Below are 13747 nucleotides of genomic sequence, written 5' to 3'. Positions count from 1 at the left end.
GTGGTGTGACTGACATGTCCCGTGTGTAGCCTGGCGCTGGGTGTATCTGTCTGGTTAAGTGTCTTCCACAGCTCTGTAAGATCCATTCTTGACACGTCCCTGTTTTTGACTCGAACAAGCCCTGTCTTACCTCATCTTCCCTCACAACCTTGCACTTTGCACTGCCTCCATGAACTAGGATTGGGCCCCTGGTTTTGCAGCAGCCAGACATGTATCCCGCACCCAACGTGCGATCCAAGCTGGGCGCTGTCCAGTTTCTCAATGAATTTCTGGGGATTTTGACTGCTAATGCTCCTGGGAAGTGCCTTGGGATGTTTTACTCCGTTGAAGGCGCCGCATATAAATGCAAGTTTTTGTTGCTGTAACAACCATTACGCTTTGCTTATTACTAATTATTCCCTGTTTAGGCCATCAACTTGTGAATGCTCCACAAACGCCCTCAATTTGTATCTGCTTTGTTTATTTACACAATCTGTAACAGAAGATTGTACAGGGAGAGAGTGAGATGGCTCTCGCTCTGCAATCAGCCCATTAGCTGCATGAAATTACGCCAGTTCTGACAGCAGTCACAGCCAGCTGGGGCCACGCACCATCTGTGTGTCAGTCTGAGAGGCTTCGTATCAGAGCGAGACACCAGCTAACCAGTTCATTTAAACCATGCTCCCACCATGCACTCGGAACCCTGCCGTGGTTAGGAGTCCTCCTTTTCTTGGTACCTGAAGGAATGAAATAAGACACGTCAAATGCACGGAAAATCAAGATTACAGTTAACTGTGCTGGTCGTGTCTGCTGGACCCAGCTGTCTCACCGCAATCCCCCACACTCATCCTGGAACCAGCCATCTCACAAAACCCCCCGCCCCGGCCTCCAGAGCCCGCCATCTCACACACCCTCAACGACCACCCAACCCCACCCACGCCTCTTTCCGTGATTTCCCCCGCTGACCCCATCCACCCCTGTACCCACCTGCAGTTCATGCATGTGTAGAACACAGTCTGCCCTTCATCTGCCGAGCGGGTCTGCCGCGTGTGATACTCCATCCCGTCGTGTCCACAGCGTGAGCACTTCCGGTCCACCTGGAGGCACAGCACACATGCCAATTAAAAGCAGCGAACGCCCCCTGTGACTCTCGCCATCGGAGGCTGGGGAGCTGCCATTGGATGGATTGCAGCCCCAGCCAGTGCGTCTCTCCTGCCTCAAGAGCTATCTTCCCACCAGTAGGTCTTACCCTTTCACATCGTACCCCCACCCTAGCTTGCTCCTAACATGCGCCCCACCCCGCTCTGATAAAGCTTCTCCTCACATGCAACATGGGAACTGGAGAAGGTCATTTAGCTCCTCGAGCCTCTTCTGTCATTTATTGCTGATATGTGACCCAACTCCATATACCTGCCTTTGCCCAATATCCCTTAATACATTTAGCTAACAAAGTCCATCAATCACAGATTTAAAACTAATCAAGCATCAATTGCCGTTTGCGGAGAATTCCAAACTTTTCCTGCCCTTTGTGTGCAGAAGTGTTTCCTAACTTCACTCCTGAAAAGTCTGGCTCTAATTTTTAAGACGATGCCCCCTTGGTCCTAGACTATCCAGCTAACAGAAATAGTTTCTCTCTATCTATCCTCATAGTTCCCCTAAATATCTTGAAAACTTAGATCAAATCACCCCTGAACCTTCCAAACCCCAGGGAATACAACCCAAGTTTATGTAATCTCTCTTTGTAACTTAACCCTCGGAGTCCAGGTATCATTCTGGGAAATCTGCACTGCACTCCCTCCAAGACCAGTATATCCTTGGCAAATTTCTAAGGAGTGCAAAAACAAAACAGCAGTAACAGTAGGAAATTTCTAATACGAACTGGGGTCGAATCAGTGTAAAAAGTATTGAAGGTGCAGAGTTCTTAAAATGCATTCAGGAGAACCTTTTTAGCAAGTATGCAGCAAGTCCAGCAAGAGAAGAAGCAGGTCTTAGTTTTAACCTATTGAAGCTGGGCAAGTGGAAGGGTTATCAGTGGGAGTGCAGTTTGGTGGCAGTGATCAGAATTCGGTTACATTTAGTGTAATTATGGATGGTAGATCAGCTTCAGAGCAGTGGGAGGCAGTCAATCAAGGAAGAGATACAGAGGCTTCAGAACAAACATGTTCCCACAAAGAAAAAGGGTGGGACTCTGAAAGCTAAAGCTCCCTAAGATGTCAAACAGCATACAGGCAAAAAAAGAGAGAGGCTTAAGTCAGATACCAAGAACTAAATCGAAAGCGGAGACAGGGGTGAAATTAAAAAGGAAATTAGGAAAGCAAAGAAAGAGCATGAAAAAATTTTGGCAAGTAAGATCAAGGAAACACCAAAGATGTTTTATAAACATAAAGAATAAGAGGATGACCAACGAAAGAGTAGGACCTATTGGAAATCAATATAGGGATGTGCGTGTGGAGGCAGAAGAGGTGGGCATGGTTCTTAATGAATATTTTGTGTCTGTCTTCACAGAAGAGGTGGACGATGCAGACTTTGTAGTTAAGGAGGAGTATGAAATATTGGATGGGGTAAACTTGGAGAGTTAATATTAAGGGGCTTAGCGTCTGCTAAAGTAAATAAATTGCCAGAGCCAGATGCAATATATTCCAGGCTGCTAAGAGAAGCAAGGGAAGAATTAGTGGAGGCTCTGATCATCATTTTCCAATCCTCGCTGGCTACAGGCATGATATTGGAGGATTGGAGGACTGCTAACATTGTACCGTTGTTTAAAAAGGGAGGAAGGGATAGACCAACCAATTACAGGCCAGTCAGCCTAACCTCAGCGGTGGACAAATTCTTGGGAAAAAATTCTTAGAGACAGTAATCGTCATCGTGAAAGGCACAGATTAATCGGGATAGTTAGCATGGATTGGTTAAAGGAAGATCGTGTCCGACTAACTTGACTGAATGTTTTGAGGCTGTAACAAGGAGCTTGATGAGGGTAGCACGTCTGACATTGTCTATGTGGATTTTAGCAAGGCTTTTGATAAGGTTTCACATGGCAGACCGGTCAGAAAAGTAAAAGCTCACAGGGTTCAAGGGAAAGTGGCAAGTTGGATCCAAATTGGCTCAGTGGCAGGATGCAAACAGTAATGGTGGATCGGTTTTTTTTTGTGACTGGAAGGCTGTTTCCAGTGGTATTCTGCAGGGCTCAGTATTGGGTCCCTTGCTTTTCATGGTATATATCAACAATATCAATTTAAATATAGGAGGCATGATTCAGAAGCTGGCAGACGATACAAAAATTGGCTATTTAGCCCCACAAGTCATTCACTGAAATCTGGTTAATCTGTGACCTAACTTCACATGTTTGGGCTTGCCCCATAAACCTTAAAAAATCAAATTTAAAGTTAATAATTGATCCAGCATCGGTTGCCAATCACAGAAGACAGTGCCAAACTTCTATCACCCTTTGTACATACAAATGTTTCCTAATTTCACTCCCGAAAGGTCTAGCTCTAATTTTTAGACAATACCACCTAGTCATCAACTCCCCAAACAGCAGCAATAGTTTCTTGCCCAAACTATCCTCTTGGTTCCCCTTGATATCTTCAATCAAATCACCCCCTTAACCATCACAATTCCATGGAATACAACCCTAGTTGGTGTAATCTCTCCTTGTAGCTTAACCCTTGGAGTCCAGCTATCATTCTGGTAAATCTACACGGCACTCCCTCCAAGGCCAATATATCCTTCCTCAGGTGTGGTGCCCAGAACTGCTCACAATACTCCAGCTGTGGTCTAACCAGGGCTTTGTAGAGCTAAGACATGACTTCTACCCCCTTGTATTCTAGTCCTCTAGATACAAAGGTCAGCATTCCAGTTGCCTTTTTGATTATTTCCTGTACCTGTTCATGACATTTTAATGATCTGTGTACCTAAACCCCCACGGCACCCACCCACTCCCCAAGTCTCTTTGGATCTTCACTGTTTCCAGCTTTTCACCATTTAGAAAGTACCCTGTTCTATCCTTTTTAGGTCCAAAGTTGATGATCTCACATTTGCCTATATTGAAGTCCATTTGCCACAGTTTTGCCAATTCCTTTAATCTATCAATATCTCTTTGTAATTTTATGCTTCCATCCACACTGCTTACAATGTTGCCTATTTTGTGTCATCCTCCCCATCCATACAAATTCCTTAACATCTGCCCTCCCTGCATAAAGTCCCTCCTACTAACATGTCCAAAGTCCTTCCTATTACACCTGGTCATCAAAAGTCCCTCCTAAAATGCCCCCCCCCCACCACATTCAAAGACCCTCCTCCTAACAAGCCCCCCCATTCAAAGTCTCCTCCTAATACGGTCTCCCCCTCCTAACCACCCCACCACATGCTGGATCATTCCCATGAGTGTCCCACACTCTGGGTGTCTGCAATTCACAAAAGCTCTTGGTTCCCCAGTCACTCCCTCATGGCCACTCACCACAGGCCCTTTCAGTTCTCCATCCTCGTCCCCAGTTGCCATGTTTAACTGCAAACTGTCTGGATTGTTAAACACCATCTCTGAGTGGACCTCGGTCCCTTCAAACTCTGGAAAGGAACAAACAGTCAGCAGAAAAGAACCCTGACATCCAGCCCAACAACAGGCCTCGAACTAAACCCAGACCAGTGCACGCACAGGCCTCAAACTAAACCCAGGCTAAAAACAAAACCCAGCCCAGTACAAATCCAGGCCCTCAAACCAAATCCAGGCCAGTACAAATTCAGGCCCTCAAGCCAAACCCAGCCCGGTACAAATCCAGGCCCAAAACAAAATCCAGCCCAATACAAATCCAGGCCCTCAAGCCAAACCGAGCCCGGTACAAATCCAGGCCCAAAACCAAACCCAGCCCAGTACCAACCCAGGCCCAAAACCAAACCCAGCCCAGTACAAATCCAGGCCCAAAACCAAACCCAGCCCGGTACAAATCCAGTCTCAAACCAAACCCATCCCAGTACAAACCCAGGCCCAAAACCCAACCCAGCACCAATCCAGGCCCTCAAACCAAACCCAGCCCGGTACAAATCCAGGTCTCAATCCAAACCCAGCCCAGTACAAATCCAGGCCCAAAACCGAACCCAGTCCAGTACAAATCCAGTCTCAAACCAAACCCAGCCCAGTACAAATCCAGGCCCAAAATCAAACACAGCCTAGTACAAATCCAGGCCTCATACCAAACCCAGCCCAGTACAAATCCAGGCCCAAAATCAAACACAGCCTAGTACAAATCCAGGCCTCAAACCAAACCCAGCCCAGTACAAATCCAGGCCCAAAATCAAACCCAGCCTAGTACAAATCCAGGCCCTCAATCCAAACCCAGCCCAGACCTGAAACCTCAAACTAATCCCAGCCCAAACTCAGGCCTCAAGATAAAGGCAGCCCAGTCCAAAGCTGACCTGGGAGTGTTTGATGGGGATAATTTAGAGGGAGCTTTACTCTGTATCTAACCATTTTTTTCCCTGTACATTTTAAATAAATAACTATTAAAAACAGATAAATAAAACAAAACTCACATTAAAATGCCATTCTCAGCATCGATGATGCACTCCAGCCCTTGCGTTGCCCACCGGTCACGGAAGGCCTCAAGCTTATCGGTGGACACTGCATGATCCTTCTCCAGGGACACCCGGGCACGAGCATCACCTCAGAAGAGGGGCAGGCAATCAGGGTGGACGGACCCCCCGACGGCCCGCAGCCTGGACCTGTGAATTGCCGCTTTGGCCAGGCCCAGGAGCAGACCATCAAGGAGATCCTCCTCCCGCCCACCCCCCCCTCCACACCGGGTGCCCAATGGTTAGGAGCATGGGGCTGAAGTGCAACCAAAACATGAGGAGCAGCCCCTTTAAATACTCGAACAGGGGCTGCAATCTTGCACATTCCATGTAAACATGGAACACGGACTCGTCCAGGCCGCAGAAATTACAGGTGGCCTGGGAGTCTATTTAAAAGTCTATTACACGGGACTTCCCTGTGCAGCACCCTCCACTCCATGTCACTGATGTAAAGGGGGAGGACTCCCACGTAGAGAGACCTCCAATGGGGTTTCTCCTCACTGCCAGATGGCAACACGGACCGCCACGGCGTGTTCGGGAAGCTGACGAGGGTGAGGAAGTGGAGAGTGTGCAGGAGCAGCCCATAGAGGAAACCCCTCCGTGCTGTGTGGAATGGCACGGAGGGCATTTCTGAGAGGTGGCTCAGGTTGTGCGGAACTGTCTCCCGAGGAGGGTTTCGGGGCCTGGGTCCAATGAGCAGTTCCGGCCAAGTGGGGGTCAGCTCAGCCGGGTGGGCTCGGCACTCCTGAACCCCCTCGTCACCCACAGTGAGGGGCACCCCGGGGGCTTCGGCTACTCCTCCACCCGTCAGTCTGTCCCCGGAGCTGGCTGCCCGGACAGCCGAGGCGCTCTCCTTCACCAGCGGGGGAGCGCCCTGACTGAAGGCGACCATGTTCCAGAGTCTGAATAGATCCCAGTAAAAGACAGGCAACTCCCTCAGTGAGGCGCGGCTAACGTTCTCCGATGAGAGCTGCGTGTCGTCTTGAAGGCAGTGACACTGGTGGAAATAATACGTCGCCAGCGCACACCATCCGGGAGGATGCTCGATGTACAGGTATCTCTGCAGGGTCCAAAGATGGAGAGTCGCAGCCTGGGTGCGGACGCACACCAGCAACTGACCATCCTCCTCAATCGGGAGACTCAGGACCGCGGCAGAGACCCAGTGTTTCCTCTTGTCCCAGAAGAAATCGACAAACTTCTTCTGGATCTTGGTGGCAAATGCAGAGGGCGGGTCCAACCGGTACCACAGCATTGAGGCCACCAGTTGGTTTATGACCAGCCCTTGGCCCCTGTAGGAAAGCACTCGGAGCAGTCCTGTCCAGCGCCCCAGCCAAGCGGTGGCTTTTGCCTCCAACCCCTGCCAGTTTGGGGGCCAGGCTTCCTCAGCAGGGCTAAGGTGGACTCCCAGATAGAGGAGGTGCGTGGTGTTCCACACAAAAGGTGTCAACTCCTCCGGCAGGGAATCCACCTGCCACTGACCCACCAGGGGTCCAGAACATTTCTCCCAATTGGTCCTCGGGGCGGACGCGACAGAAAATGTCTGCTGGCAGTCGTGCATCCTCCACAAGTCAACAGGATCTGTGACCATGAGGAGCATGTCATCGGCGTAAGCCGAGGACGACCCGCATGCCCAGTCCACTCAGAGCCAAACCCGTCAACCTCCTGCAAAGTAGGCACAGGAACGGCTTTACACAGATCGTATACAATTGGCCGGACATGGGGCATCCCTGATGAACACCTCTCCCAAAGCGAAGGGGCGCCATTAACTTTGACCAGACACTCTGCGGTGGTGTATAAAAGTCGGACCCGGGCCACAGAATGCAGCCTGAGTCCAAACACGTGCAGAGTCCTGAAAAGATATTCGTGATCCACCCTGTCGTGTGCCTTCTCCTAATCAAGGGACAGAAAGGCAACCGACAGAGCAGTCCTCTGGGAAAGATGGATCAGGTCCTGGTCCAGTTAGATGTTGTCCTGGATGGCACAGTGGCGCAGTGGTTAGCACCGCAGCCTCACAGCTCCAGCGACCCGGGTTTGATTCTGGGTACTGCCTGTGCAGAGTTTGCAAGTTCTCCCTGTGACTGCATGGGTTTCCGCTGGATGCTCCGCTTTCCTCCCACAGCCAAAGACTTGCAGGTTGATAGGTAAATTGGACATTGTAAATTGCCCCTAGTGTAGGTAGGTGGTAGGAGAATTGAGGGAAGGTGGGGATGTGGTAGGGAATATGGGATTAATGTAGGATTAGTATAAATGGGTGGTTGATGGTTGGCACAGACTCAGTGGGCCTGTTTCAGTGCTGTATCTCTCTATGACCAGCTGGGTTTGCTTTGAGGGCCTGGATTTGTACTCCAGGCTGACCTTCAGCAGGTCCTTCCTCAAAACTCTGCGCACATCCTCGCTGGACGGATCCGGAGAGAACAACATGCCGTAGTAGGGACGGATCAAAAGGCCCACTCCCTCCGGATCTGTGATGGAGAATCTGTCAGCCAGCAGCTCGATGAGCTGCTTACGGACCCCCTACCATTTTTCCAGCGAGTAGAAGGGTGAGATGCAGTCCAAATCTTCCAGGATCTGGATCCGCAACTTCACGTACGCGCCTCAGGACTCGATGAGCTACAGGTCCCTCAGCGCACCCATCTTCTCTTTGTACGCCTGCCACAGGGCCAGATCTGTGACGGCATGACCGAGACGGGACTCCAAGTCGAGCACCGCCCTCTCCAAGCGCCCAATCTCGGCTTCCCGCCTCTTGGTCGACCCGTTCGCGTATTACTGACAGAAGACACGAACGTGAATCTTGCCCACATCCCACCATAGCCTCAAGGAGGGGAAGTCCCCCTGCTTCCTTATCCAGTCGGCCCAGAATCGACGGAACGAGTTCCCGAATTGCTCGTCATCCAGCAGCCGGTTGTTTAAGTGCCAGTACGCGGACCCTGCCCGTATGCGGAGCGGAGTGAACTCCGTCCACACCAGGTGGTGGTCCGAACATGGCACCAGCCACATGGAGACGCCGAGATTCAGGAGACATATGCCTATGAAATGAAGAGGTGGTCGATTCAAGACCCCCCTGCTCCAGACCTCCATGTGAAGGTGCTGGAGTCGGGATGGACATTCTGCCAGATGTTCACCAAGTAGAGGGAGCTGATCAGTTCTCTCAACTTCTCGACTGACGCTTGGCAGCGCTGGTACCGGCGCGACCCCTCACCTCGAGGGTACAGTCATCCCTGCCGAGGACCTGCACTCGCCGCTATCGATAGAGCTCAAGAGAGCGGGCACTTCTTCAAAGAAGCGCGCTTGCAACGCGCCGGGCCTGGGCGCGTACACGTTCACAAAGTGGAGCGGCACACTACCCAAGCGAACGGCGAGGTGGAGCAAGCGGCCCGGCACTAGCTCCTTGACCCCCAAGATCTCCGGCTGCAAAGTCGGGGCCAACAAGATAGCCACCCCACTAGAAATAGGGGTGAGGTGACTCATGTAGACCCCACCCTGCCACTCCAGGAGCCAGGTGGCTTCGTCTCCCGGGACGGTGTGGGTTTCCTGCAGAAAGCTCACCGCGTATCTCCCTTCCCCGAGGACTGAGAGATTGTGAAATCTGCGGTGAGACCCCCTGCTGCCGTTGATGTTGAGGCTGGCTATGGTTATCTTCATGTCAAAAGTACTTAGAAACCCATCACCAAGACCTCAATGTGAGGAGGGAGCAGAAGTGCAACTGGCCTTCCACTCCCCCAGCAACCAATTGAGGAACGCTTTAAACAGACGCCTCTCAACCAGTTTCACGCCCACGCCCTTCCCCACCTTCTTGAGGGCAGCACGGACGGACTGGATGATCAGCGCCAAACTTGACCAACGGCCGAGGGCCAGCTGAACTTTGCTGCGGCAACCCCTGCATGCCATGAGGAAGTCCCGAAGTTCCGCTATGGGGATTAGAATTAGAATATTACAGCGCAGTACAGGCCCTTCGGCCCTCGATGTTGTGCCGACCTGTGAAACAATCTGACCTACACTATTCCATTTTCATCCATATGTCTATCCAATGACCACTTAAATGCCCTTAAAGTTGGCGAGTCTACTACTGCTGCAGGCAGGGCGTTCCACGCCCCTACTACTCTCTGAGTAAAGAAACTACCTCTGACATCTGTCCTATATCTATCACCCCTCAACTTAAAGCTATGTCCCCTCGTGTTTGCCATCACCATCCGAGGAAAAAGACTCTCACTATCCACCCTATCTAACCCTCTGATTATCTTATATGTCTCTATTAAGTCACCTCTCCTCCTCCTTCTCTCCAACGAAAACAACCTCAAGTCCCTCAGCCTTTCCTCGTAAGACCTTCCCTCCATACCAGGCAACATCCTAGTAAATCTCCTCTGCACCCTTTCCATAGCCTCCACATCCTTCCTATAATGCGGTGACCAGAACTGCACGCAATACTCCAGGTGCGGTCTCACCAGAGTTTTGTACAGCTGCAGCATGACCTCGTGGCTCCGAAACTCGATCCCCCTACTAATAAAAGCTAACAGAACATATGCCTTCTTAACAGCCCTATTAACCTGGGTAGCAACTTTCAGGGATTTATGCACCTGGACACCAAGATCTCTCTGTTCATCTACACTACCAAGAATCTTCCCATTAGCCCAGTACTCTGCATTCCTGTTACTCCTTCCAAAGTGAATCACCTCGCACTTTTCCGCATTAAACTCCATTTGCCATCTCTCAGCCCAGCTCTGCAGCTTATCTATGTCCCTCTGTACCCTACAACATCCTTCGGCACTATCCACAACTCCACCGACCTTAGTGTCATCCGCAAATTTACTAACCCACCCTTCTACACCCTCTTCCAGGTCATTTATAAAAATGGAGTCTCGGTGCGAGGGAGTCCATCGGCTCACTGTGTAGCTTTACTCTGTATCTCACCCTGTACTGTCCCTGCCCTGTGAGTGTTTGATGGGGCAGTGTAGATGGAGCTTTATCTGTATCAAAGCCATGCTATACCTGTCCTGGGAGTGTTCGATAGGATAATGTCGAGTAGGGTTGTCCAACTTTTTCGTGTGGGGTTAGATTACAATTTTTGTCTTACATGGGGGTCTGGTAAGACAATTTCAGAAAGATAAAGGCATTAAATTTTATGTCACCAGTAATCAAAGCAACAAAGGTGCATTTTTCTGAAGAAGCCTTAAATGATGAGATGACTAATTTCATTTTATTCTGAAGGGTTAGTGACCTGAAACGTTAACTCTGCTTCTCTCCACAGATGCAGCCAGACCTGCTGAGTATTTCCAGCATTTCTTGTTTTAGTTTCAGATTTCCAGCATCTGCAGTATCTTGCTTTTATTTATTGACTAATTTATTGACTTACTTTCTTGATCACTATCTCGCTCTCTGCCCCGTCCCTCCCTCTTGCTCTATCTGTCCCTCCCCCCTCTGTCCTGTTCTTTCTCTCTCACCCTTTCTCTCTCTGTGACAGTTGCAGAGATCAGGAACGCTCAGCAGATGTTGATCGGTTTTATTAAAATAAATTGCAAGTCAGTTTCACAGCTGACAGCTGCTGATAGCGGGAACAGCCGTCCCCCAATTTTGGACAGATTCAGGGTTTTCGGCACCTTTTATTTGTGAAACTGACTTGCGATGTTTTTAAAAAGGCCGGTCTGCAAGAAGATGACAAAGCGAAATTTCCCATCTCAGTCACGGAGCCCTGGCGAGGATGAGAAACGGCCCCAGGTACAGTTTACATCCGCGGGCTGGATGAAGACCTTTGGCAGGCCAGATCCTGGCCTATGGTCCGTATGTTGGACAACCCAGGCGTAGAGGGAGCTTTACTCTGTATCTAACCCTGTGCTGTACCTGTCCTGGGAGTGTTTGATGGGGACAGTGTAGAGGGAGCTTTACTCTGTATCTAACCCTGTGCTGTTCCTGCCCTGGGAGTGTTTCATGGGATAGTGTAGCGGGCGCTTTACTACGCATTTAACTCACATATCATTTCCATCAGGTATTTTGGATACTCACTGTGGACGCTGATGTGGAAATCACACTTGCGACACGCAACATACTCCTCCAAGCCAGGCAGTGGCAGGATCGTTCCGCATTCGGGGCAGAAATCTGGGTCAGACTGGAAACAAGAATCTTCCATTGCAGCTCAGTCGAGGCCAAAAGAGGAAAGAATCTAGGAGTTACTGAGAGCAAGGAGCACAGGCTTTAGTGCACATGGTGCAGGACCTACCTGGTCACACACCTAGGTGCCCTCACTTCCAGCCTCCACCTCTCAGCATCCAAATGCTTGTTAACCAAAACCATCACAAACTGTTTCTTTCCTTTGTTCCCCTGCACTTTCAATGGCTAAAATGAAGTTAATGGATTGTTTCCAGCTCCAGAATGGAGACTGCACACAGCCTCCAGCTGCAGCAACCGTGAATCCACCAGTTTTCAGCTGGTTCCTCCCTCCCCCTCCTCCACTTTTCTCACACACCCCTCTATCCCTCTCTCCCAATGTGTTCACTGTGACTCACTCTGACCTTGAGTCCCACTGCAGGGAGCTGAGCATAAAAATCAAGGCCGCCACTCCAGTGCAGTATGGAGGGAGTGCTGCACTGTCAGAGGTGCATCTTTTGGATTTGGATAAGATGTTAAACCGAGGCCCCTTCTGCCCTGAAGTAAAAGAGGAAGAAGAGGGGAGTTATCCCCAGTGTCTTGGGACAATATCCCTAAATCAACATCACTGAATAGGAGAAGCTGGGGCTGTTCTCCTTGGAAAAGAGATTAAGAGGAGATTTGATAGAGGTGTTCAAAATGATGAGGGGTCTGGGCAGACTACATAGGGAGAAACGGTTCCCATTGGCTGAAGGATCCAGAATCAGAGGACACAGCGATTTGAGGACAAACTTTTTTTACGCAGCGAAGTGGCACTGCCCAAGAGTGTGGTGGAAGCAGATTCAATCAAGGCATTCAAGAGGGAACTGGATAATTATCTGGAGAAAAAATTTGAAAGGCTACGGGGAAAAGGCTAGAAAGTGAGACTAGGTGAGTTGCAGCATGGACACGACGGGCCGAACGGGCTCGTTCTATGATTGCAAAATTATGCAGTCATTATCACTTTGCTGTTTGTGGGATCTTGCTGTGCGCACAGTAGCGGCCGCGTTTCCCATATTAGAACCATAACTTCGCTTCAAAAGTATCTCATTGGTTGTGAAACGCATTAGGGCATCTTGAGGTTGTGAGAGGCGCTATCGAAATGAAAGTTCTTTCTTTTACCCCCCTCCCCCCACTCTGCTGCTCAAATCCACCCTATTCGGCTAATGCCCACCGCACCTCCTCCAGCGGCTCCCCATCGAGTCCTCTCCAGGTGCCCCCGGGCCTGCCCTTCTTCCCACCGCGACCCGGTCCCGGATTGCAACAGATGAAATCTGCGCCCCGGACAGACTCACCTACGGCCTACAGCTCAGGCCCTGGGCACGGTAATAAGTAACACCGCTGCTCCACCGACACCTGGTGGAGGGGAGGAGGCGGCGCCGTTAGGCACAGCGCCACCCGGCGGAGGGGAGGAGGAGGCGCCGCCGCCAGGCACATCGCCACCCGGCGGAGGGGAGGAGGCGTCGTTGCCAGGCGCAGCGCCACTCGGCGGAGGGGAGGAGGCGTCGTTGCCAGGCACAGCGCCACCCGGCGGAGAGAAGGAGACGCAGCCACCAGTCACAGCGCCACCTGGCGGAGGGGAGGAGGCTCTGCCGCCAGGCACAGCGCCATCCGGCGGAGGGGGAGGAGGCTCTGCCGCTAGGCACAGCGCCATCCGGCGGAGGGGAGGAGGCGCTGCCACCACCAGGCGGAAAGTAGGAGAAGGCACGGCTGCCGGTGCATTGCGTCCGGACCATTGAGGGAAGCAGCTACAGGCAGGTTAGGACACATCGTGGCAGTAACCGCAAGAGCAATGTGCTGACTGAGGGCTCCTGTCACCTTTTATCAATGGTCAGCGACTGCAAGGAGCCCCCAGCGATGACAGGCTGTCAGTCCTGGGTCACCCACACCAGGCTGCTTGTGGAACCTACAGCTTGGCCTCCGAGCACTGAGGATAATTGAGGCAAGTGGCTTTGGCTGTGTTGTTCATGGTCACCAACTGCAGACTGCACTGACGAGGCCTCTCAGTCCTGTCTGAAACACATTGACTGTTGGCTGCTAAGGGAACCAGGGATTGGAGCAGTAGGAGAAGCTTCATGGCAAGTAC

At 51.0% G+C, this 13747-nt stretch overlaps 1 protein-coding gene across 3 annotated transcripts; it reads right to left on the bottom strand.

Annotated features, from left to right (window-relative positions):
* Positions 1-439: 439 nt before the first annotated feature.
* Positions 440-13064, bottom strand: polr1h (RNA polymerase I subunit H). 3 transcript variants are annotated; one of them, XM_068009613.1, is made up of 5 exons: positions 12957-13064; positions 11542-11708; positions 4436-4542; positions 967-1076; positions 440-716 (listed from the first exon to the last, which is right to left on the bottom strand). In XM_068009613.1, exons 2-5 carry the CDS (start codon positions 11663-11665, stop codon positions 692-694), a joined length of 366 nt encoding a protein of 121 aa, XP_067865714.1. In that variant the 5' UTR covers positions 11666-11708; positions 12957-13064; the 3' UTR covers positions 440-691. The 3 variants fall into 3 exon arrangements, with proteins under 3 accessions (XP_067865714.1, XP_067865717.1, XP_067865716.1); XM_068009616.1 differs by lacking the exon at positions 12957-13064 and adding an exon at positions 12841-12950; XM_068009615.1 differs by lacking the exon at positions 12957-13064 and having other exon boundaries at positions 11542-12810.
* Positions 13065-13747: the final 683 nt, after the last annotated feature.

This window comes from Heterodontus francisci, chromosome 29, assembly GCF_036365525.1.
Source record: "Heterodontus francisci isolate sHetFra1 chromosome 29, sHetFra1.hap1, whole genome shotgun sequence".
Taxonomy (NCBI): Eukaryota; Metazoa; Chordata; class Chondrichthyes; order Heterodontiformes; family Heterodontidae; genus Heterodontus; species Heterodontus francisci.
Note: the sequence above shows the minus strand (reverse complement) of the source record. Positions and strands in the feature narration are given on the sequence as shown.

Coding starts and splice junctions, on each gene's coding strand:
- polr1h (XM_068009613.1), bottom strand. CDS start 11,665: ATGGAAGATTCTTGTTTCCAGTCTGACCCAGATTTCTGCCCCGAATGC. Junction 4,543..11,541: donor TTTCCACATCAGCGTCCACA/GTGAGTATCCAA, acceptor GTTCCTTTCCAG/AGTTTGAAGGGACCGAGGTC. Junction 1,077..4,435: donor GAGAACTGAAAGGGCCTGTG/GTGAGTGGCCAT, acceptor CTGTGCCTCCAG/GTGGACCGGAAGTGCTCACG.